Source organism: Sarcophilus harrisii, chromosome 1 (assembly GCF_902635505.1).
Source record: "Sarcophilus harrisii chromosome 1, mSarHar1.11, whole genome shotgun sequence".
NCBI classification, from domain to species: domain Eukaryota; kingdom Metazoa; phylum Chordata; class Mammalia; order Dasyuromorphia; family Dasyuridae; genus Sarcophilus; species Sarcophilus harrisii.
Window position 1 is genome coordinate 104,328,313 of NC_045426.1, and position 27,093 is coordinate 104,355,405.

Genomic DNA, 27,093 nt, shown 5'->3' on the forward strand with positions numbered 1-27,093 from the left:
AGATCTATTGTATCTGTTCAGGATAGGAGCTTTTGCCTTGCCATTCTAAGCCAGGATAAATGCATTTGAATAAGGTATATTTTGATATATCCTGTAGAGGGACCCTGATTACTGCTGATACAGTAAGCTGACATTTAAATGTAATCAACATAAGCCAAATAAGCAACTCTTTCCGTGTGATTTCCCATTCTTAAAAGTTAAAGTTCATTTCCTAGTACAGATGTACATTTTCAGTGTAGAGTGTCACTAGGAGAAGCCTAAGGTTGCAATATTCAGCACTGACTGGCTCTCTCCTGTGTATTGGAAGATACAGGATGCTCTGACATTCAAGGGGGAAATAACATATCTACTTTAGAATTAGATGCCCCTCTCTGTATTTTTCATAAATTGTTGAGGTCAAGGGTTGGGGTGGAAATGAAGAAGTCTTCCTCTGTGGCTACAAAGGAGTTAATGTAACCAGATCAAGATAATGATCAATTGATAAATGGCTATTGAACCACCTAGATGGTGTTATATTGCCTCTTTGGCATTAGACCCTTTGCAGTTAGATTTGGATCTAAGCATGCTCTAACTAATTGAAAATATTTAGACTAAACAAACATAAAATTGTAACAAAAGATGGGAGAGAATAGAGCAAGTTATTAGAAATAGCTCATTTAGAGAATAGTAATTTACTCACCACTTATTTTTTTATATTTAGCATTTAATTTTATTTTTTGCTATTCCATTTCCCCTAAATTTAAGGATGCTGAATGTTGTATATGTATATGTATATGTATATGTATATGTATATGTATATGTATATTTATATTGTGGTGTTGTATGGTGTGTGTATATCTATGTTTTTGTGATCATAGGTGAGTGTATTACTTTTCATGTGAAGAAAAACAAGAAATTTATGGAAATGCTTTATGCATGACTGATTCTATGGAATCAGACACTGGTATACACTCAGTAGTCCTATAAAAAGGAATGATAAACATCTATTTTTAAACATTTGTGCTTTAATTGTATGTTTCAATGTTTTGTTAATTTTCTGATTAAAATAGTTTCCTTCCCCCCCTCCCCCCACCTTTTTATTGCCATAAAATATTTACTTAACATGCTTGCATTTTTACAAAGCATGCAAGGAGGGGTGTGAGTTTTCATGTACTTCCTATTTCAGGGAAACATTTTATCTTCCTTTACACTTTTGTTCAGGTTGTTGTAACATTTTAATTTGTGTATACTAGCTATACATTTGAACAATGTGTGAGCAAAACTGCAAATATATGTAAGCTTCAAGTTGTTTTTTCTTCACATACTGTAATGTTTGTTTCCCCTAGCCCTTCATCAGCAATGCTGATTCAGCATGTTTAATTTTTGAGTGACCTTTTTCCTGAAATACTCAATTCTTCTTTCTTTAATTCTGTGGTTTAAAGAAACATTAGTTTCAATATACAAATTAAGCTAAATTTTGCCATACTGCAGAGAAAAGTTTGAAATGCTGAATTCAACTTCCTTAGGTACAGAATCATCCTAAATATTTTCATATTTTGATTATATTTCAATTTCCAAGAAGAATGTTATATACTGTAATGCAGAATGAAATAGCCACATAATCAGTACAAAAATAATTTCATTTCAAAGATTATTTAAATAGCATGAATTGTGATGGTAATAGTTGAATTATTATTGTCATAATTATTTAAATGTAAAAAAATTAAGCAGTATTCTTTAGCAAGAAACCATTTAGAGAGTTTCATACTTAGATGATAAAGAATTCATTATCAATAAGTATAACAAAACTTATAGATTGGAAATTTGCCATGAATGCTGAAATAGAATAATCTAGCTTTGTGTATCTAAAGGTAACGGGGAAGTAGGGATAGAGGAATTTTTTTTTCCCCCGATCTTTTCACTTGAGTAAGTTTGAATCTGTTTACATGTAGATCTTTCCTTCTGTCTAATGCTTAAAAAAATATAAAGGCCTCACATTCCAAAGAAAATTTGTGGATGGAGATGTATTTCTAAATTATCTGCTAGAAGTTCATGATATGAGAATTTGACTAAATAGTGTTTTTTTTTTTTTTTTTTGGCCACTCGACATTTCTCTCTGCCCCCTCACCCCCCTTCTCCTACTCCCTACCATATTAAAGTATGATTCACTTAAAAGGGGTCATTTTCATTCTGTATACAGAAGAATGGTTGATAACCTTAAAGGGCATAAATCTTAACTTTTGTAAAAAGGAGTTCTTCTTTGGGTCACTTTGATCAGTGACAGGTCGAGAATGACCAGAAACCCTTTGCTCTCTTCCCTGCTAATCTGGCAGAGTCCAGAACTCTGACTAGTCTAGCCTTATGTGGTATTGTTATCAACAGAAAATATGGACTGATTTTGACATATAAAAAAGAAAACTAGGCCTTTTTTCCTGCTTTCACAAATATTTTGTTTCTTCAGAATAGTACAGTTTTTTTCCTTCTAGTTAACTCAAGGGCTGATATATTTCAAAATACTGTTCTTTCTGAAATGATACCATAACAGAGACATGGCTTTAACTCATGTTGACACCAAATGCAAAAGACATTTACCGTTTTATTAAAAGGGAAGTGATACTTAGCCAGATTCAAATAAAATGTAAAATCTTTTCTACAAGTTCTCTTTTAAGGCATGAGTGAAAGAGTATATTAGAATTATAAATGACTCTGTGCATCATTATATAGTAATTTAGGATTCACCCAATGATGTAACAAAATTAACAACATAATTTTATTGTGAAACTGTATCTTATTAAGGAACAACTGTCTGACATTTTCTTACAGTTGCTTTATTTAACTTCATGCAAATATTATTAGTAGTGACATTTTTCTATTGTGCATTAGATTCTCTCATTAGCATGATGTGTTAGTTATCACTAGAGAAATCATTTTCTAGATAGGTGAGGGGCAGACCAAGAAAACTAAAAATTAAATCAATGACTTACATTAAGACAGCAGTATCTGTTCACCAGAGATATGATATAATAAAGCAAACTTTTTCTACCTAATGTAAAATCTGGTATATTTCAGAGAAAATGATAAAATGTACAATAAGAAATATATAATAACAGTGTCAGAACCAATATGAAATACATGTTTGGTATGAATTGTTCTACAAGCATTCTGGCAGCTCCTCCTTTGCACAGAAGCAAATATACTCAGTTTGTAGACTCATTATTTTATGATGAAAATTATGGCATTGTCTAAGTTTTTAGCCTTTCAAAGAAATCTTTCTTTTGAATACTTTTTATTAGTGAAAAGACTTACTTTTGGCTTCCAGCACATTTCATTCTGCTTTTTCCTTGCATTTTGTGAATTAAACTATGACTAGAAATATTCTAGCCCAAATTAAGCTTATTTATTTTTAATGTAGATTTATTTTCATTGATTATAATAGGTCCTTAATATAATAACTGATACCTAATCATCTTTGAAAATAACTTTTCTTACCAAGCATCAAATATCTTTCTACATCTTCCCCTTTCCTCACACTGTACTTCATTGTTGGTATGTTTTGTTAATCATGTGATCATAAAGAAAAATTACATTACCCAAACTTATAGTCTTCATATTAAAATATATATCTTCATTAACTTAGATGACATTTAACTTTAGCCTGTTGAATTAATAGGCTAATTTCATTTGTTGCTTTTCATTGAGTGTTTTATTTTTTTAAATGGTCATATATTAATTTATATACATATCTACCCTAGAAGAGTATAACTTTGACATTAAAATTTTTATTGGGGGGTGGGGGGCACGAGTTAAAATTTAGAATACATTAGGTTTATTATGATTTGTGTGTGTGTGCATTTATATATGTATATATAATATAAATTTGTAACAAAATTGCAAAGTATACAGTGTGTATATCTTGAGTATGTATAAATACAAATATACAATCTATGTATATAATTTATGTAATATATATTTTATACAGCAAAATTATGTGGAACATTTCTATTTGTTTTTAATGTAATTTAAATGAGTTTTTTATATCAAGTAACTGCTTTGAAGAAATTAGTTCATTTGCTTATGTTTACATATATTTTGTCAGTTGTTCAAACGTAAAAGATATGGATTTAATTTGTAAAGCTTTTGCTAAGGTGGGTTCAGATAATGACAGATGAAAAATACTTATCTCCAGGTACATGTACTGCATATATAATTGCAGGCATTTCTCATAATTATATTTATGTGCGTATTTTAACATTCTCTGATGAATCCAATTATTCATGCATAGTTTTATGGGAATCTGATTTAATGTAGTGACAGGACAGATTTGGGATATAGCAGCAGCAGATCCTCCTACTCCTGTGTCAGGGTTAAGAGCCAAGGCAAATCCTCCCTAACTAATGAGATGCTGAGTAAGGCATCTCTAAGAAGTTGGGGCAAAAGTGAATGGGTCACAGCTGAGGCAAGACTGCAAGGACTATAGCGATAGCAGAAGCACTAAAATTTGCCAGGTCGTTGTGACACAGCGTCCAGATTCCAAAGGAACAGTCTGTTACTGATATAGAGCTGGCGTCATAAACTTCACTCAGAGAAACAACAAAAAAAAAGCTTTAGTGACCCCCTCCCCCATATCTATTTTCACTAGAATGATTAAAAATATGTTCACTATGCACAGTCTTTTTGCTAGTTATTTTCATAGCTTTTTTACAGAAATTTTCTTATGAATGCAAATAGTTAATGGACTGCAGAGCTTAAGTGTTTTCCATACTTAGGATTCTAGAATATATAGCAAAAGGAATGATTATGAGAGAACCTTGGAATTTGATCTTAATGTTGTACTTTAAAACATGTCTCAGATTTTATATTTGTGTGTGTGTGTATATATATGTGTGTGTGTGTGTGTGTGTGTGTGTGTGTGTATTTAAATAAATGACTGTATCTGTGTATAGAGAGAGAATAATCACTCTGACTACTTATTTTCTCTCTTCATAGAATAGACAGTGAAGAAGATTAAAAACAACCTATTTTTAAGAATAGTATGCTGCTTTTTCCAACTCAAAAATTTTCTTGGGGATTGTTTCATTGGTTCTGGCTGCTTAGTATACTGCTAAAAGAACAAATAGTATTAGAGTTCCAAGATTTCCTTTAGGTTGGGTTGGAATCTGGCTATGTAGAAGAAATAGTATGCTCAGAATGAATTTTCTTTATTCTCCTCCATACTACAAAGCTGATACTTGGTGCTAACTGATGTCAACTCTTTGCCTGTTAGTCAATGGCTGGTTGGAGTTTATGGGAAATGGTTTATTCTCATGTTATTTACAAAAGCTGATGCCTTTTTTTCATTCTAGAAAAGGAGTTAGTCTCCAAATTGTGGTTGGTGCTATTCATCTAGTAGGATTTAAGGAAAGGGGAAGGAGATGATATTTATCCGAAATTCAATCTTTTAAAAGAAACTCTAGAGTAAAGAATAAGGACAGTCAAGAGTAAGAAGAGGATGTATGAAATATGTTATATATTATATGCTATTTATAATTAAGTACATAAATGGCCATTAAGGATCCTAACACCAGCAAAAATATAAGTATAGAAAAGAGCAATGGTCTTTCCTCCCTCCCTTCCCCCCTTCCCTTCTTGCAAGATTGAATGCTATTCAGGAAGAGAAAAGAAAGTGGGCAGGCAAGAATTTAAACAGCTAATGTAGATGACATTCCACCAACTCTAAAGAGGTCTGTGCAATCTTGTAGGTGCTTGGCTCTTTATAAAACATTCTCTTCACTGCAATTAAGCCTTGAACCTTCTCCCCCCCCCCCCCCCACTCCACTTCCCCTTAAAGAAAGTTTTGGGAAAGAGTATTTATGATTTTTATAATTTGTGACTTTACTAAAGAGAGCCCAGGAAATTTCCTAAAGTACATGTCAACTCCAAGTGATGACTTGAGTTCATTTGGATGAGGACAGTATGCATTGTCATTCTGTTCAAATGATCTTAGGAGGATTTTCCATACCATGAGGTGTGGGATTGAGGGTAAGAAAAAAAAGAGAATCATGCATTCTTATTCCATTTACATAATTTTAATTAATACCAAATATAAATTCCTTTTGAAGAACATGTCACTTAACGTGGCTAGTCTAGATTTTTAATTTTCAACTTTACTAATACAGTAAGTGAATAATCATCTTTTAAAAACTTCATTTTTAAAGTTTTAATTTTTTAGCTTTAATTTTTATTGGTGAAGAAAATGAAAAAAAAAATCTTTAGTAGCTATTATTAGTTGAGTAGCAATCAATTCTTTTTAGTATACTTAGTAACTTATTCAGTGTGTTGGATCAGAACACCATTTTGCTATTCTTTGTTAAGGGTTTATGATTTTAGAATCTTGTTTTTATAGAATGTGTCCAAAAAAATCTAAGCAACTATTTAATCTCATCTGTTCTCCTTTACTTTCAGCATCCTACTATAATATCTCTTTTATCATGTTCTCTTTCTCCTCTTCTATCTTCTATCTTCTAAATGGAAGAATCCATTTCTTTACCACTTCTCTCTTTTCATTGGTAGTTTTCTCACAAATAGAAAAGTCAATAGAAAAGTTCAAAATATATCTGAAATTTGGTATAATCAAATAGCCCAGTTGTCTTGCCAGCAGTTTATTCTGGTATAGGAATAGAAGTAAAAGCATCGTTTCTAGAGGTTCCTGTGTATAGGTGTTGACATGAGGACAGTCTGTGTTTTGCTATGTAAGTGTTCCTATAAGTGAAGGCATGATAAAAATGTGTGACCAGATGTCCAGGCTTATCATTCAAAAGTGCTGAAAGGTAGCTTAATTTGATCTTTATTCTGTGTAAGAAAGTACCTAACAGTTATAGAGAAATTTTGTGATTTCTTTTTATTTTTAAAAGAGAATTATTATTTTTTAGTGATAGAATTTTATTTAAATAATATGAGCTTTTGTTCAGATTAAAAAAATATGAACATAAAAATGAAATTATTTGAAACAGTGGTATTCTGAGATCTTATAATTAAGAGATAAATGCAACATCAAAAAGTATAAAAGACAAAATTGAATTAACATCAATAAGTGATAATTGGAATTTTAATTTAAAGATGTAGTTTACATTGAGAAGTTCATATACTTTTATATTGTTGTTAGGATTGACAAGAGTAAAGTATGTTTGTAGGGAGAGCGTATTTCCCAGTTTTGTACCTGCTGTGCTTTTGTGTGAGTGTCATGAATTTTTTAACTTTATTAAAGTAGCTTTTAGTGGCTATTTGTTCTCCAGACAGTTCTTCAAGACTTCTGTTTGATGATTGGAATGTCTGAACTACATGCCTGAGAGGAAAACCCCAATCTAATGAAGATTGCACATATAAAAATAATTACTTTCAGCTGCCTTAATATAATAACAAAACTAATATTAAAATGAAATTCCATTAGCATGGGTTTAATTACATATATATGTATGTATGTATATGTGCACACGTACATGTGTGTGTGTGTATGTAGGATTATAAATGAAAGTGAATACTTTGTTGCTTAAATCATTCAAAAAGTAGTTGTTTATGTTACCCCAATTTATCTATCCACTACTGTGCCCAGTGTTTAAAACCCCTAGAGCAGTTGACACGGTTGGAATGCCTGCTACAGCTGGTGGCATATGACTGTCATTTGCAAGGAAAATATATAAGTCTTTATATAATGGATACATTCATGAAAGTGGTCTTTGCCTAGAATTTACTGCAAGGTCTGATCCTGTGTCAGAACTTAACTCGCATACTGTCAAATTATATGATATTTATCTAATTAAAAAAATTAGAGAGTGGAAGAGGAACAAACAAAAAAAAGAGTTTACAAACAAACCTTCCAACAAAAACCCAGCTTCAGCCTGAAGAAAATGTAATTCTAAGGAAAGTACTCAGCACAATAAAAAGAGGTCCACTTTGTGGCAAAATGATGTCTTTATTTCTGTGATCCTTGGAGAACTAGGAAATGTCCTAGTTTAGTTTTTGTGTACGAGAGTAAGGTGATGCTTTTAATTGCTAAAGGACCTTAAAAATATTTTTTGTATATTTTCTACATATAATCTTCAGTTTAAATTAATCTCTGACTTGGAAACGAGACTTTTCACAGGCTGGTCTTGTACACAAGAGCATTGAAAGCAGGGTTTATAGTGTGGAATTCTGTATAATGTGGTGTCCATCATGCTCACAATCCAAAGGGATTTTCTAATTAGTAGCACCAGAAGGACTTCATTATAACACTATATATAACATGGCGTTCAGCCCTGAAGATGGTGGATGACTTTATAGTGAAGTTCCTATGCACTTTTTTGGGAATACCATTATTATATATTATCATTTATTTACCATACAAATATTTAAGAAACTTTCACAAAAGGAAACTACAGTTCTCTTGAAATACTATAGAAGCTATCTAGAAAGCATTTTATTGGAGATAGAGGATGTCTTAAGTTTTAGTGCCAAATTTTTCTTCCTAAATTCTTTTCATAGTCAGCCCTATTGTCTTCTTGGCCAACTTAAAACAACAACAACAACAGTTTGAGATTAACAGCCTTTATAATAGGTGACAAATCCCCTCATACCACAAAGAGTTATTTCTTGAAGAAGGGGTGGGGGAGGGAGAGAGAGAGAGAGAGAGAGAGGTATTTTTAGCTATAAAGAGAATAACTTGAAAGGGGGGGACAGAGGAAGTTAAGAAAGATACAGACATCTGGGACAGCTTGATTCAGTAGCAGATTCGAATGCCAGAACTTTCTGATAATACAGGTGAGATATGTTTCGGGAATAAGGACCTTGTTCTTTTAATGAACCCCTTCTGTCTGTCAGCCTGCTTTTCATGCACTATTGTTGTTCAAATAAGAAAGAGTGAGAGCGTTCTCTGGCTGTGGTGAGATTAGGGTAATGAAAATGAAGTGTTAATCTGTTGATAGCAAGCACATCCCATATCCTGCAAGCCAGGCCACATTCATATGTGTATAATATATTCCAGGTTCTCTCATGAAGAGAGAGAGAGACGGGAAAGTTCATTATATTAAAAACACTTTTCCTGCATGTAAGCCAGCAGCCAGTCAGTTAATGATAGTCACATGGTGTGGACTTAATTAGTTTCTGTTAATTTCTATGATGTTGCCATATCTATTTTTTATTTGTATAAATTACTGTCTTCTGCACCACATCACCCAAAAAAAGAATTAAGTCTGTCTTTTTTGTGTGTCTTTGTAAACAAAATGCTTAATTGTGACTTAAGGTACAATTTTCTTTGAGGTATTTCATACTCACTACTAAGGAGTAAATAGTATTGGAATAAAGAAGTTAATTGTCAATTATTACTAGTTGATTCATAATCTGTGATTTCCTCCATAGTAATAATGGATAAATAGTTCCTAAATTTATATAGCACCTTTTCACTTCGTTTTTTTTTTTTTAAACTGCTTTGGTTTTCCTCTTAAATCCAATAGAAAAAAAAAAAAGAAAAAAAAAGAGAAAAAAAAGAAGAAAAAAAAATAAATCCAATAGAAATATTTTCATTCGTTCAAAAAAGCAATAGCAGTAGCAAAAAAGAAATATTTGAAGACTACATAGATCAGTTTTAATCATTGTGATTGTGAATTAATACTGCCAATCTAAAGATTACTAGATTAACCTTAGAAGCCGGGTTCAAATCCTTGCTCATTACTTAACTAACTTGACTTTTGGCAGGGCACTTTGATTTTCTAAGTATCAGTTTTCTCATCCATAAAATGGAGGAATTAGACTTAAAAATCTTATATACATTATCTTTCAGCCCTAAGTTTTAAGATCTTCAAAATTTCCAACAAAAAGTCAATATTTACAAGATTCATTGTAATAGTTTCATCTGTTTTCTTGGAAGCTTGGAAGCCTTAGCTTTTCTAATCAACATTTTCTTCTTTGGGGGACAAAATGTAAAATGTACTCTTTAAGTTGAAGATAAAAAAGAAGCAAAAGTAATATTGAATCATAGTATCGTAAAGGTCATGCTGAAAATAATAGTGTTCCTAGTATGTGCAAAGTGCCACTGTATTTAAAAGCAAGGGATGTTGAGAGGTCATTAAATAAGAGATATAAAATTGTACCAAATTAATGACTAAGGTCCAATTGGCTATTTTTATTTTTATATCAAGAGACTTTCACAAAAGAAAACAAAATTTCAATTCTGGTAGAATATACAGCATATAACATTGTATAAATTATATACACATAAAATAGAATATGTCCTGTACTCTTTTAGAAATGTGCTATACAGAAATACTGCTCCTTCCTTGATTTTTATTTTGTATATTAAGAAATGTAGCATAATCAATTATTTGTTATAGTTTTGTGATTTAAAAGTGTTCTACTTATATAAAGAAGCAGAGAAATTAAGAATAAAAATCTGGTTTGTGAGGGAAAATGAGTACAAGTTCAATTGTGACCTGAAAGTATAGATGAAAAAATGTTGTTCATTGAAGAACTTTATTTAAAAACAAATAAATTGACAAAAATACATTCCGATCTTCAAGCATATGTTTCAAGCAAATGAAACATAGTTAAAGAAATTAGTGCAAGTAAATATGTGATCTATATTTTGCTATATTTTCCATATTAAAACATTGAAGTTTGATTATAACATACATTACATAAAATTTTCTTGCATTTTATGCCATCTTTTGCTTTAGATGTACTTTTTTCCAAATCCCCACCCCAATCTTTGAGTACAGGTATGTGAGGTGAATATTCATTTCACCCCACGCCTTTACTGGGGAATTTTTGTTTTTGTTGTGAAAACTACAACTTGGTAGAGATGTGATGTTTGTGTGTCTGTGTATTTGCACATATTTATATGTGCAATAAAACATGCAGTGTTACTAGTTCTAAATACGCCCTAGTAGATTTTTTTTTCAGTGCCTTTCAGGTATGACAAAGAGGACCTACAAAAATGCATGATAGATTAACTTTATGATAGTAGTCTGCCTTTAGAAACACATTTTCTTGTTAAAGACATCTGTGTTAGCCTGTTTGTAGTCATCATATGTTGTGCACATGGCAATGCTGCATGTGCAAACTGTGATTTAAAAATGTATATTTGTAACTTACATAAAAGCCAGATTATGTCCTGAGTGTTGATTCAGATTGTCATAAAATGATAAAGGGGTGTGTGTTTGTGTGTGTAATAGTATTTGAACATTATAAATATTTACTTTTTAGAGATATATCTTCTATTGATTCTATAGCTGCTTTTATTCATTTTATATACTTGATTTTTGAAAACGGCTCTATCTGAGATCAAAGTGGATATAGATATGAATAGGATCTTGATATAATAATTAAAGCTCACACATTTAGGGTATTTTTAAGGTTCAAATGTACTTCATAACAACTTAAAGACTGGGTAGTTCAGGTTTTGTTTCCCCAATTTTACAAATAAGAAAGGCTGAGATACTCAGAGAATGAATTGCATAAGGCCACACTGCCCTGGTAAACGAGTGCATTTTCCTTTGGCAACCTATGGTTAATGTGAAATCCAACTTGAAGGGAGAACACATTGAATCAATGGAACTTCTACTCTGTGTGCTCCAGACTTTTCTTACTTTTAAAAAGTGGTTCCTTTTGGATCTATACTTGATTTTTATACAACTGTATTTTGAAACAAAACTGTCACATGCTTTTTTTTATTGCTGTGCAACCAGGTTCTCAGAACACTATTCCTTTGATAACCTTTATAGAACTCCTTTTAAATGTAGTTTAGCATTCATTTAGATAGTATTTGAATGAAGTACTTATTGCTGCATTGAATATATTTTTCTCTATAGGAATTAACTGAATTATCCTTTTTTTAAACCTTGTATTCACATTTTTTAAAGAAGATATGCTGGCTATAATACTTGAAGTGTTCATTGATGGCTTTTCAGGATTTCTTCTCCTTCCATGTTATAGTCGGTTTTCTCATTAATTGATTTTAATATGCAGTAAATACAATCTTGTCCCTCTGTTCCTATTGCCATCATCTTATTCTGCCACCAATATTATTCTTATTACCTATCACCTAGAGAATAGAATTTGTCTCTAAATTGGTCTATCCTGATTTAGTTGTTCCTCCTTTTACTTAATCTTATATATAGCTGCCATAGCAATATTCCCAAAACATAATTTTGATCATTAATTCCCCTTCCTTCAAACCAACCTTCTTTCACTCCCATAAAATTCAACTATTCATTGTTCCCTAAACTGGTTTCACATTTTTCCCATGTCCATTGCCTTTACTTGCTTTATACCAGTTTGTGTGCAATGAGTGTTCCTGTTCCATCGTCACTTCTCTCTCATTCACTTTCATAAAGCTACCTGAAATTTCTCCTTCTTCATGTAGCCTTCCTTGATTTTATCCTTAAGTTTTTCCTTCTCTAAACTCTCTTACTATTTTGTACTGTTGTTATGACTTTGACTGTATTCTGCCATATGTCAGACTATTTATATGTGTACTACTTTTTAAACTTTTGATACTAAGGATAGAAATTAATCACCTTTGTATTTTCCATATTGCCTAGCACGGTGCCTTGAACATAATAGATGGTAAGTTTGAGTGAATATGCTTTGATTCTATGTAGCTCTTCTTGTGATGTATATATAATGTTTAATTGAGAATGAATAAAAAAGGGGTTCAAAATAGTATTTTACGTATATATATATGTGTGTGTGTGTGTGTATATATATATATATATGTATATATATATATATATAAATATAACTACTCAAGTATTTTAGAAGTTATAAAGCAAAGCAGTTGAAAATCTTTTACAAATTGAGTTATACAATTATCTTTCATTGTAATAGAGATTTTGGTCATTAACTGTTGTGTTAGCTACACTCAATAAAAAAGCTTTTCAATTCACCTCAAAGCCATAGGTTCTTGGTTATGTATGTTTGTGGGATTGCTTTAATTTACAAGGCAATTGATTATGATGTCACCAAGAGGAAATGGACCACAAGGGGGTAACTTCCCCATATTAATACTTGTAAGGAATACAGGAATAAGGAATACTTTTATAACTATCTACTTTAAGAAAATATCATTTATATTGTATAAGATGTGTTTTTCAGTACCTGTCCATATTTTTTGAAGGGCCTTTTTAAAGAAATAATCTGTTCATAATTGAAATTCTCCAGGTAAATCAGATATCAACATTTTCAACAGAACAAGTAATTAATTAGTTTGTATTTTAAATTGAAGGTCATTCTGCTATTGATTTCTGTGGGAACAGGAATCAAGAATATCTCATTTAAAATGATCTGCAAACTGGACTGAGGTGTTGCTAGATGCTATCTGAGTCTCATTGAGCAGTCACTGGATAGTGTCAAATACCAATCAGAGTGGAGCTCTTTGTGATAGAAAGAAGCATCACAAGGTGTTGGTTTAGTTCCAAAACTGCAGAGAAGAGCTGAACTCAAGGAAAGACTAGAGATTAACAGTTTGTTTTATAGTTAAGTCAGGTATTTCAAGTCAATTGACTGGTGCAGCTTGTAACGAGGCATCTGTAAGTGTGTTGGGGTGACGTTGGTATGCCATATTCAAGAAGGTCTATGTCAACACAGCTGTGACTTACCACTTTTAGAAATCTCTCCACTGGGAATTAGATAGAATATCTTTAATACCAGGGAGGGAAGAAGAGGCTTGGGGAGGATAGGAACGGGAGGAGTAAAATGAGGGTATATTCTTGTAGATGGTATTAATTTTCATAAAACACCATTTGTGCTTTTTCTTTGCCAGAAAGTCTCTAGTGCTTAAAAAAATCATTTTTTTTTTTTTTTTTTTGTGCCAGGTTGTTTTTAAGCAATTATTTCCCTCCTCACTGGGTTTATGTTTTCTTAAAATGGTAAAATATAAACTAAGTTAAGCTGAATGATTGGCCTACATTTGTACTTTAAAAAATAGAATAAACATTTTGGGCAACCTGTATAGAGAACTTTATCCAGCTACTCTTTTTGGTTCAAAATAAGTTAAAAAAAATCCTTTCCATTTTACATATCTTAGAGCTACCGATGCAGCTCTTTCTGGGTTGACATATTTGGCACGGGCATGACAGTCGCAGCCATCAGCTGTATTGTAGTATACTACTTTGTACTCCTCTTAGGACTCTGACTGTGTTCAGCCATGTATCAGAGCTATATATATATATATACACACACACACACAGCTTTTTAAACTTTTTGGTACTAAGGATTATTAACATTCCAGAGAACCATTTCAAAATTTTTTTTCCCTTTTTTTTTTTTTAATGAGCTTTAAAAAGTGTTCATCCCTAACAAAATGTTGAGGTTAGCTTGTCATTTTGCTGTAGTTACAATTGACTTTCTTTCTTTAAAAAAAAAAAAAAAAAAAAGGCAAAATAAAAACAAACAAAAACCCCAACCCCAAACCCAAAAAACTTTCTAAAGGCTAGTCCTAGTATAAGCAGTACATGAAGAAAATTCCTAGTCTGTCAGAGTCATTTCTCTGATCTATCATTCCTTGCCCTCTGTTCCCTATAGGTCAAATCTGTTGATGATGAATCAGTGGTTAGATGGATGCCTCTCCTCACACCCCATCCCCCACCTCAACCATGCATTGGCCATATTTAATTTGAACACTCTGTGAAAATGTCAAACTCTTTTTTCAACTGCGTTCTAAGTGCTCAAGTCATAGCTGGCCTTTTCCCCCATCTGTGCTATAATCCACTATATTATCAAGTACACACACTTCAGTAGTATAGCTGAGTGTAAAGAACACTTATATTGTGATTTCGCCGTAATGTCTTTAAACCTTAAAGCATTACATATGTGTGAACTATTATATTCTAAAACAAGAAGACATATCATCTTTTTTTTTTTTTTTTTTTTTTTTTAAAGAGGAGAAGAAGTGGTGAATCCATCCTAATATGTATAATATTCTTTTGGGGAAGAAGTATCCTAAAGTTTCCGGAATGAAAGGTCTAGCCTTTTTCAAATTTATAATGACTTTGTAGTCTTCACCCTCTACTCCAGTTAATAAACTATCCTTGTCTAAGCCATGCATCTCCCAGACGGAACTAGACGGACTAGTCAGCATCTCAAAGGTCATCATGAAGCGATTCATTAGATCACACTGCCCTTTGTTTCTCAGTGATGATTCTACTATTTGTAGCAATTAACTGGATATGTTAAACTTAGTATACTATCTCAAAATGCAGGGGTTTTTTCCTTTATAAAATGACCAAGAAGATGCTTTTTGGGAGGGTAGACATAGGATAAGGGAGAGATCCTCCTCACTTTTTCATTTCATCAGGATGGGAAACCTCTGTTGCTATTCACTGGTACATATTAGAAATTCATCACATTTTTGATCTGAGATGTGTGGGGTACAGAGAAGTTCAGTGATTTACTCATTGACCATACACCTAAATATGTCAGAATCTAGAAATGAATCCTGGTCTTTCTGAGTTCAAGTTCAATTGTCTATCCAAAATACTATCTATCTATCTATCATCTATCTATCTATCTATCTCTATCTCTATCTCTATCTCTATATTTATCTATCTATCCATCTATATTCTTTTTTCCTTTTGACTATTTGTTATGGAGGAAAAAAAGTAAAATAGTAACATTACCATAACTTATGATATGAAAAGATCCTGGATAGCTATTTAAAGTAAAAACACTTTGGCCAAACAATGATTGGAATTCCTCAATATGCAGTTTTATATCACTCACCTTTCTAAAGCTTAGTTTCTTTATCAATACTATGAAGAAAATAAAGCATTCCTTTAGTATTGCTGTGAGGAAAATTTTGTAATCTTAAGTATAGATTTTTTAAAACAGTTTATTCTTTCACACTTCTGAATCTTCTGAATGTTCCCACAAGTATAAGAATTAATTTTTTAAGTTCTTCAGTGATTTATATTAGCTTGAAAACTTGTCTTTCAATATGTATAAGTATATGCATGTATCTGTATATTTTGTGAAGAAATCTTTGGTGGTTATGAATTGCTATATTAAAACAAAATAGAAAATTCTTTAATTATATTTTGTTAAAATGCAAAAAATGGAAGAACATTTTATAATTTGATGTTATGCTTATAAATCATTACATGTATGTGCACATGTTGTGTATATGTATGTATATGTATATGCATGTGTGTAAACAGCAGTTGTTGACTTGGGTGGTAGGATGGTGGTGGTCATAGTGGTGTAATTTTTATAAAATCCTGGTTTACCTTCATAGAATGTAGCCATCACTTAAGATTAATTCATAGCTCACATTTTTGTAATGTTTTAGATTTTATAAAGGGCTTTCCTCACAAGAACCTTCTGATGTAATTATTGAAATAACATTTCTAAGTCAGAGTCAGGGCTATAGAGGGGTATGGTCAAGCCATTTGATGCTTCTTCTAGGCAGACTGCATATTAAAACAAGTTTACATTGTAACTACTATCTCTGAAGATTGCATACTTAAACAGATTTTCTGACACAAGATTTTCTGGCTTTCTATATACATATTGCATTGTTTGGGGGTCTCACCTAAGTAAGATGAGTTAAAGCCCATTGTAATGAGATCCTTAGGCATTTTGCTTGGCTATTTGTTTCAGACAAATTAGTTATCATTGAAATATGTAACCCCTAAGATTTTTTTCCTAAACTTTGGGTTAGCAGAACAATATAGGCATTTTCTTTGGTCCCCATTAATATTAGAAATGAAACAAACAATATGCACTTGGAAATATATTTCTTTTACTTTAGCATCTCTGACTGGGTCTGATTCTTTCTTGCCAGCAAGGTGTGCAATTCAAGGCATAATGGTTATCCTTCCTCAACAAATAAGAGTCAAATCCATGCAGATTTATGTTAGAAATTAAATGCTACTGTAACCAAACAGGATCATTTAGAATGCCAATCAGGATAGCCCAGAAATACAAACCTGTGCTAGGTGATTATACTGGGAATTTATTCTTGCATTCTGCCCTCCACCCTCAGCCCCTGTCCTCAACACAATGTTAAAAAAGGCAATTTGCTACCAAAAGATAGATATATTTCTTCCCCCTCAAAAAAAAAAAAAAAATTCCCTAAAGCCAAAACACAGTACTGTTCATTTTGCTAGGTGACCTATTCTCCATAATCTTTAATTTTTTAAATGAATGTAAATTCTATTTTAATTAGACTTTTACAATCTAATACTGAAACTAAACAGGAGTGAGATGCTGAAAGTTAATACAAACCCAAATCAACCATATTTAGATAATTCCCTTGATCTTCCTAACAGCAGCCCCCTTACCCCTCCTCCCCAATTAAATGACCAGTTTCCAGTGGTATCAAAAAAATGTTGATGATCCATTTAAAAAAAAAATTGTTATCCTTCATAGGATTCTTTGCAGTAGCATTTCTTCGTCTTTCTTCGCCCTGCCACACAGCTGTCACTGGTATAGGAAAAGGATTGGGGGGAGGGGAGGAAGAAGCCCTGTTCAAATCGGGTCACGTCGCACTAATTCATCTGCTCTCATTAGAGTGAGCGAGGGACAGCAGTGATGGCCAAGAGCTGCACTCCACACATGACACACGAACAGTTTGGGGAATAGAAAATTGCTTTCTCAGGAAGCCCAGCCAATTAAGGACTTGACCATATTGAATGTCAAGTGTTAATTTAGGTTTTTCTTCATTTTCCCAGTAGTAATGCGGGTCCTGTGATGAGCAAATACATGTCAAGTAAAAGTTGATTGCATGAAGGACCTGGGTATTATATGTCACTGGCAAGTCACAAATGTACTCTAGTCTTTTAACCCTTTAGGTGAGTTGGGGGATGGGAGGAGTGGTGGGAGGGGGAAGAGGATTAACTGTACTATAATGATAAGAATAGATAGCTTATATTAGGGGGCAGCCTGGATAGGACAGACGGGAATAATTCATGCAAAAAACAAGGACAGGGTGACTTCCTACTGTGGAGAAACAAATAGTGCACTCTTTTAAAACGTAAATATGCGATTGCTTACCTTTTTGCACACACATCTCCAATGTATTTCATTCTGGAAGCCTCCTATGGTTTTATGATAGGGGAAATAAGCTAGTTTATCATCATGAAATAAGGAAATTCCTAAGATAATTTTATGTTTTGGAAGAAATAAAACATTCATTAAATTATTACATTATTTTGGGTATAGTGATCCTTTGATCCAGGGCAACTATAACAACTACTGAAGATTTACAATTTGAGTTTCTGATCAAAATTAAATATACATTTAAAAACTAAACTCTCTAGAACAAAGAAAACTATAAAGAAGCCGTAAGAAATCCTATATAAAAGAACTCTAGTTTTCTTTCATACATTTTTCTTTGAGAATATATTTAACCTCTAGAAACTTATGGAAGGCCCACTGTCGTCTTTCATTTTTATCTTCTCCTCTATAATGGAAGGGAAGGGACTAGAGGTTCAGTGAGTGAGGTAACTTTCACATGTACTAAATGTAGAGCATTACCCATCATGTATAGCATCTCATTTCCATTCATCAGCATGTATTTACATATGAATGTCTTGAAAATAAGAGAATGTCTGTTTCTGTTTCAGTTGTAGGACTGGCAAGAGAAATGCCCATAGAGTTTAGGCATCAATGTGTGGCACAAATAATTGAAAAATGTTCAGAAGCGTGAACCTTAGGACACTTACAAAGTTGTCCTTTTTTTTTCTTTTAAAGTAGAGCAGCTATTTCTATGCTTTCCTCATAATCCTGGAAAATAAGATCTAAATTCAAATGTTTTATTGAAACTTATTCTTTTTTTTGTTCTGAAATTTGAGTAAGGGTAGAGACTTTGGTTATATTTATTTTCAAATTACTTGAGAAGATATTTATTTGGTTGGCAGTGTTCATATCTCTCAAACTCAAGTCCTTCATGTTTAAGAAGCAAAAATATCCCCAGAATGAGAATGCTCCATGTGAATCATGCTTTCAAGATAGTTATAGTTATTACAATAAATGTTTCTTATTAGATTTGAGGATGTTTGTTTAATTGATCTACATGTTAAAAATCAACTATCAAAGTAGAATTAAGAAACTGTTTTCAGGCCTTGATTTTGAATTGAATTAGTATTTTAACAAAAGAGGAACAAGTGCTTCATTTAATTTGACTTATGTATGTGAGAACAGTCTGTCAGCTTTCTTTACTGATTGTTTTGTTAATAAACCAAATAAAATAAGTTTAGTTCTCCTTTCTCTTCCTATTTTGATAGACAGTGTTTTTAGAACTTAAGTTGTATTCAGAACAATTTAATTACAATCCAGTTATTAGTAGCTCCACTTCTATTGGCTATGTTAAGGCCTTGACTAAGTTTAGGTAAAGTAAATTCTTATGTTGGTAGTTCTGGTTGCTGATTCAAGTTTTTCCTCTCTTCTTTGTCATTTTTGATGGATGGTACCCAGTGTAATCAACCACAACTCCCTCTCCTCCAGCCTCCCTCCCCTCTAAATCCCCCCCCCCCCCCAAGTCTCTTTTTGGTTGCTCTTTTATCAAAACCATAGGTTTTCCTTTTGTCCTCTGACCTCTCCCCTCCCTTCCAATATACCTCCCTATACTGTCACCCCCACTTATACCCCCCAATACCAAAGAGAAGAGCAAAAAGAACCTCAGGACAGGCTTTTCCTAAACCTCTATTTCCCAATGGTTAAGCAGAAGATGCCTCCCTTTGCTCATGTTTTTGATAAATTTAAGAAGTCAAATCGCTGACACAGATGGATAATCCAAGTGTATAGGGTGAAGAGTTATAAATTAACACATTATTCCCTCTTAATGTGAAATACTTGAGAATGCATTTTCTCAGTCCCCTGACATCTACCCAGTGAGGGCTCGCATTGTACTTTTCAAGTGGCATTGATTTGTTAAAGCGCTGAATTAGCATCTCAGGCCAGCTGCCTGTTCCACTGTGGTATTCTTGGGCTCCTATTCTCTTTCCCTTTCCTCTCTCACTCACTTTTTCTCCATGTGACTTCTCTGCATCCTTCTCCCTTTCTATTATCCCATTCTTTCCCTTCTTCCATTTTCTCTTCCCCCGTGTCTTCCTGTTTTTTTTTTTCCACAGATCTTTCTTACTAATTGCCTTCTTATGCTGTCTCTCTGTGTTTCCTTCATTGTCATTCTTCTACACTCCTTCCTTTCCTCATTTCTGTATTGGCCACACACACAGGGTTTTAGTCTGCATTTGCCTTCATCTCTGCCACTCCTTCCCTCCAACATAGTGTTATTTTAGCTAATCCTAGTTCACCAAATGGAGCTTGACAGAGTAAAATAAGTTAACATATGTACATGTGTATAATCATTCAAATGTTTTGTGGACTCTCTAGGTTGATGAGAAATCATGTTTATTTTCTTTGATGTCAAGGAAGTAATGAGAAGTTTTAATTCTATGCGTTTTTTTATTTATTAGGTAATAGAAATGAAATCAGCATTTTGAAACTGTTATGAAGAAGAAATTTGATCAAAATTTGAAAGAATTACTTTTGTTTAAAGGATTAATAAAATCATCCATTGGCACCAAAAATTTGATAATCGCATATTCATTAGTTCTCAATGAAAGCATTAATAAATTAATATTTCTGTTATACTTCAGGACTTTAAAACATTTTACAGATATGCTGGATTATTAGTATTTTTAATGTTTTAAATATTTCCACTTTTTCTGTTTCTAGTAATATATGATTTTTTAATTCAAAATGAGTAGACCCCAAATCATGTAGCAGAAAAGTTTAATTACTTGTAATGAAAACTATTAATCGTGAAATTGATCGTTGTTTTTTGTTTAAAACAAAATGCTGTTTATGTTTTGTATATTGATAATTATTATGAAGAAGTTCAACTAATGAATGTCTTAAGGTTTATATAATAAGTGTTTTGTACATTTCATCTTGTTAGATTGTCACAAAAATTATCTAACGTTGATTCCCTAGTTATAATCCTTTTTTCAGATGAGGAAATTCAGGCACAGAAAGCTCAAATAACTTATCTAAGATGACATAGTCACTAAATGCTAAAGGCAGGAAAGGTCTTTCTTGACTCAAAGTCTAACATTCTGTTTCACTAAATTCTTTTCTCTTTCTCACAAAATAATTTATAAAAATTTTCCCCAACTAATTCTTAATTAGTACAGAAAAATTTTCCTTCTCCTGAAGTTGAGCCAGTATATTTGACATGAACAAAAATCTACACTTTTTAATAAATAATTATTTTTTCTTCTTTTGTATGTGTAGCTCCTTCCCCGATCTAAAAATTTTCTCACTAGCTATAGCATGACTGTAATCTGAATGAATGCTTAATATATGAATTTATGTGAAATATAAAAAAGTATACATCTGAATTTCTTTAATTTATGCATGATTTGAGAATATTTTATTTGAAACTATCACTTAATATTTGTTTTAATAATCATCACATATAGAGTTTATATATATATACGTTAGTATGACATGTATGTATCTTGGTTTTCTAATTGTGGATCTCTCAGTATAAAAAATATCATGACCCTTCTAAGAGGAAGAGTAACCTCTCAGGTCATGATAATGTCTACTTAAAGAAAAAGAAAGTTATGTTCAAGGCTAACTCTAGTTACTAAGAAGACAAAAATAAGGCTTAAAGAAGGCAATTCAGTTTTATTTTTAAGTGCATATTAACTTGTTAAGCAACGCTCACTAGGACCTCTAAATAAATATGCCCTACTGTGTTAGTATTACATAAACATGAGACACCCTGGTGAAGTACATCTGATATGGTATTTATGCAGATGTATTTATCTCTGTTACGTTATTATAACAGAAGTGCACTGAGCCGCTGGAGATTAATTTAATCATGCAGGTGATAGTTTCAGTTTTGGGAACTGGAGTGGAAGTTGTGGTAGCTTCAACCAGAGTTTTTACCTGGCAATACCTAAAATATATGGAATATCCTTGGGGAGTATGGAAAAGCAACTTCATACTTTTGAGTTCAAAAGCTGAATGAATGAATGAATAAATGAATAATAGGGTCTGTCTCCGAAAAAGAGGAATTGAAATAGTTGATTATAAAATTGACAAAGACAGTTTCTTTAATAATATGTATGAATAAAAAAGAAAGTAAATTTTGTAGGGATCCTTTGTGGTGGCTCTGAGAAGTTGGGCTGGGTAAGGCCTTTTTTACCTGGTCCTCTCTCAGGATTGGTTTCACATCATAAAAATCAGAGAATTCAAAGCTGAAATGGATTATATGTATCAAATCCAGTTCGGCTCCGTCATTTTATAGATTAGAAAACTGAGACTAGAGGTTAAGGGTTTCATAGCAAGTTAGTTAAGTGTTCTAGCTAGTACTTGTGTCTTCTCATGGTAGTTCAATATGATTTCCACTAGACTACGGTAAATGAGTCTCTTTTGTTGTCAGTTAAATGAGGCATTAAAATAATAAACACAATTTTAAGAAAAAAAATTGTCCTAAATAGAAAGTCTTTTTTTTTTTTTGCAGTGTTCTTATTTTCTTTTGCTATATATATATATATTTTTCTTACTATCTTTTCTAATATATTCTTAGCGATCAAAAAATCTTGGTGTGCTATAAATAAATGATTAAATCTAAGTTCCTGGGATTCAGCTTTCCTACTTCTTTACCTTGTAACTGAGCTGACTAGCTACTGCAAATGCTAAGTACAGATATTTTACTACTCAACACCTTTGACTTTCCCACCAAAGTTCCCAGGAGAAATCAAAGGGATATTTATTTTTTGTGTTGTATGTGTTTCTAAAGAAAATATAAATTAAATGCTACTAGAATTCAAAAGTACTGTCAGCTTTGATAAGTAGTCCCCTAAGCAAACTGTTTTGTCAGTAATCATAACCTAATTACTGAATGCAAATGTATTTTTTTTTTTTTTTAAAGAAAGGAGGAAATAAACATCCCTGTACTTAAGCATACAACTTTGAGTAGTGGCAATAATAATTTAAAAAGGACTCTTGGCAATAAGCCAAGTGCCTGTTGAGACAGAGCAGCAAATTAGTGGAACACTGGACTTGCTTACCCAGTGTTGTGACTTCAGAAGTTCCAAAGTGACACATGCATCACAAGCCTATCACAATGCTGGGGGGTGGGGGGTCAGGGGTCATGGTTAAGAGCAGGGTGTTGCTGGATAAGGTTGAGGAAGCAGAGGTGGCCCCTCTGTGCTCTGTGTGTGGGTCTGTGTACTCCTTTCCCGTCAAAGCTGGCCCAGCACAGCCAAAAGAGCGGTTCCTTGGCAAAGCTTAATGGCGAGATGATGTAGTCTGTTGTGACTAGTGCATTCCTTTCAGGTTAAACTAGGGAAATGGCATTGTGTTAAAATTCCAAGTCGCATGAATGTTTTATTGCCACAAGTGCATTTAGCCCTCAAGGGGAGTGTGTGTGGCGGAGAGTGGGGAAGGAGGGGGGTGGGTGGGTGACTTAGAGACTCAGGAACTATCAGAAGAACACTTCCCTTGGAAAATTTTACCCACCAGCGTGAAGCTGATTTGCTGTGATAGTCACTTAGAAGGGTTTCGCTTTTCCTAAACTGTGGCTGTTTAAAGTCTCGCAGTCTGGACAATTAACAGCTGAAGAAAATATGACAAGACACACGCAAAGAGGTTGGGAGATAGAGAGAAGGAATGCGCCAGAACGGAGCTGAGTTGCCTTCTTGTGTAAACTGCCAGATGAACCCCCCTCCCCCATCCTCCTTCCCTCCTTCCCAGAGCTGTGTTTTGCTGTCTGCTGAAGGCCAGGAGTGATCTGTTAACTGTACACCACTGACTGGGAGGCCAAAGCAGCTCATGGTACTGTATGTTACCATTACTACTCCCTCATTCCTTTTTACATTTTTTTAACCATCTCTTTATAATAATGGTTTATTTTAGGGAGAGAGATACAGTTTAGGAGTCAAAGAACTGACTGGGGAAAAAACAAACAAACTTGAATTCGCTACTTGGAGGGGGTTGGGGGAGCAGGGTCATTCAGATGAGCTAAACAGAACCATCTAATTTAGTTGCAGCCAAAGAGTTCTAGCGTGATTAAAAAAAGAAGAAAAGGCAGGCATTCTAGAAATAGGACAGTTTAAAAGATGCAAGTCATGTGGGTGTGTGGTCCTTGTAAAGGAACTTTGTTGTGAAACCACATTAGTATTTTTATGTTTTTAGGATTTTTCAGACCTTGAGATTGTTCTTGAAGGCATTACATAATGGTTTTTTCCCTCCTCCCCAAATGCAATTTTACCAGTTTCACCATGTTCTTTGTGTGTGGGTGTATGTCTGTATATGTGTGTGTGTGTGTGTGTGTGTGCATATATAGATAGATATAGATGTGTATCTATATATATGGGATGTTCAATCCATGTGTGTCTGTGTTTCTGTTAAAGGCTAGGACCTGTTTATGTGATTTATCTTTTTTTAAAATAATGTTTATGTAAAATTTGTAGTTAATTCTTAATGCAAAAATGAAAAAAAGCAATTCTGAGTATTGAAATTTAATGCTTTGGAATTTTTTAGATTAGACATTAGATAGAATACACACTATGCACATTTTACCTTCCATTTCCAAATTGCACATCTACTGCCATGTGTTACGTTTGTAAAATTCAAAATATGGAGAATGATAAAAGTTTTCTGATGGTATGTATTTACTTCTCAAAGATTCTGGCATTTATTTTTTGATGAAATAGATATAAAAACATAGGCTATCTTAGCTTAGGTACTCCTTAAAATACTCCATAACTTTGCTTTTCTTGATTTTAAGTCTGGAACTACCTTTCTTTGCTATTTTATCTTCAAATCTGAATTCTTATTTTGTAGATAGATCAATGTACTTATTCATTCATTGCTTTTTAAAAAGTACATAAGTCTTATGTTGATATCTAAAAAAAATCTAATGTTAAGATAATTTTAAAGTAGGTTACAATTTTGCATTGATGAAAAATAAGTTTTTTTTTTTCAAAAAATATTTATCAGAATTAAAAATGTTACACAATGTTGAGAATATAAGCTGAGAACACAAATCATAAATAAATAGGCAGTAAGCCTACATATTAAGTTTTTTGATGAGGAAAAATTTAAGATGATTCATAAATGTTTGAATAAATGATTTATTCATTTCTGTAAAAACTATGATTTTTGCCAGATAAACATAAATTTTATCTGATTAGCTATGCTCATGGTGGGTTTTAACAATTATATTGACAGTCTATGGAAGGTCATAAACTCAGCAGCAATCAGCTCTATCTAAAATCATGATTCATATATTGACTTTGCCCCTCCAATTTTAGGTGAGCTCATTAACATTTCCTTATATTTTAAACTAGATTTACTTTAAGCATTTTCCTCCCATTTTACATTCTTGAGTTTGTATGTATTTGGAGCTTTCTTTCTCAAATTTGAAAGTCACAAATTTTATAATATGATTTTTTTGAAACATTCAAAACTTAAATACTCCCATTTTTCATTGCTTTTATTACATATTTATTTCCTAAGTAATAGAACAATTATATAATTGAACCCAATTAAAAACAACAACTGTGTAGTTGGGAAATATTCTGAAAATATATGTTGTCATCCCATTCAAGAAATAGCAGATTATACAGATTTCTTAGTTGTTACCAACTTCCAAAGTCACTATTCCAGCATGAGACAAATGCATTTCTTTGTGATATATTTTCCAAAGTGAAGTTCTTATTGTTAAACATGTACATTATATTGACATGTTCTTGAGATAATATTTAGGAAAGGCACTTAGGACATAGTAGGTGTTCTATAAATAATTATTTCCTTATCCTTTTGGGGGGGAAAAAAAAGGCATTGTTGACTAACATAGGTTCCTTATGTTCTTACTACTATTTGGATTAACTTGCATATCTTTTTTTTTTCTTCTTATTGATGAAAAATTAAATATGCTGAATAATAACCCATAGAGCTGAGTAAAAACCTATGAAATGATTTTTTTTTAATTCCAAAAGCATTAAGATCTTCACTGAAGCACATATGGCATTGTTTAATCTTAAAATGCCATTGAGGATCAAGTTTTTTGGATTTATAAATTGGTAACATTTTTTTGCCTCCCAATCGTGGACAGTGAAGTCCATGTGGGTAGGCTCTACTGTCTCATCTAAGTTTGTACCTCTCTCAGAGGTGTGTATATGAAGGTTTAATAAATACTTTTTTGAATGAATGGATGAGCAAATGAATACTATGATAGCAATGAGGAATATTGATAAAAATTTTGGTTAACATTGTGATTAAAGAGGAAAAATGATTGAAACATTAAATGTAGTTTCATTGTTAGTGCTAATTTACTTACTTAAATTTAATTTCAACTAGCTACCTTCATTACTGTTATTGATATTTGAGAAAAGATAACTTTGTCCCTTCCATGGAGCCTTAGTTTTCATATTCTTTTCAGTCTCCTGTTAATTGAATTTGTCTTATAGTTGATTTAAAGTTATGTTTCATTAGGTTAGGATCCTTCTCTTTTAAAGTACCATCCAATAAATATTTGTCCTGTAGTTTTAGTTAGATATAGTAGATAGAACTTTTAACTTAAAGTCTGTAATTCTAAATTTGAGTTTTATTTTCATCTGATAGGGATAGAAGTATTTACTAAATTTTATCCTGCCATACAGAGTTGTTTTGGGAATCATAGCATGAAGCATGATATAGAAAATTTGGGTTCTAAGACCCAGCTCTGTAATAGCTCTATGACCTTGGCAAGTTAACTTTCATCTTCAAGTCTCAAATTCCTCACTTGCAAAGTGAAGTTGGACTAGTTAATCTCTTCAAATCTCTTCCTGCTCTTTCTCTCTTTTCTATAATAAATGAGACAATTGTGTAATGCACACTTTCCAATTACAAGGCTATACATGAATGAGTTACTTATGCTGATATTATCATAATTCATTAATAAGGTATAAGAATAATGGTTAAGAAACTTGGATTCAGCTTCCAATTCTACCCAAAATGGTGAGATGCCCAACAACTTGTAAAGTTTCAATTTCCTTATCTATAGTTGATCTATATAGCATCTGTAGTCAGTGCATGTTTTTGTGTCCCATGGAAGTAATTGGTTGAAAGTCAGTATGTGAAATGATACTATGATACTCACATGCA

General features: G+C 32.6%; 1 protein-coding gene across 3 annotated transcripts in view; it reads left to right on the top strand.

Moving 5' to 3' along the window:
• Positions 1-27,093, top strand: part of BNC2 (basonuclin 2) — a 505,888-nt gene that overhangs the window by 159,367 nt on the left and 319,428 nt on the right. The window contains exon 1 of one of the 3 annotated variants that reach the window (XM_031961504.1): positions 22,479-23,778. The exons of the other annotated variants lie outside the window; for them this stretch is intronic. Coding sequence (XP_031817364.1) covers positions 23,776-23,778 — 3 coding nt within the window. The 5' untranslated portion in view covers positions 22,479-23,775. Of the gene's footprint in view, positions 1-22,478; positions 23,779-27,093 lie in introns of those variants that run through there. 3 annotated transcript variants of the gene reach the window in all.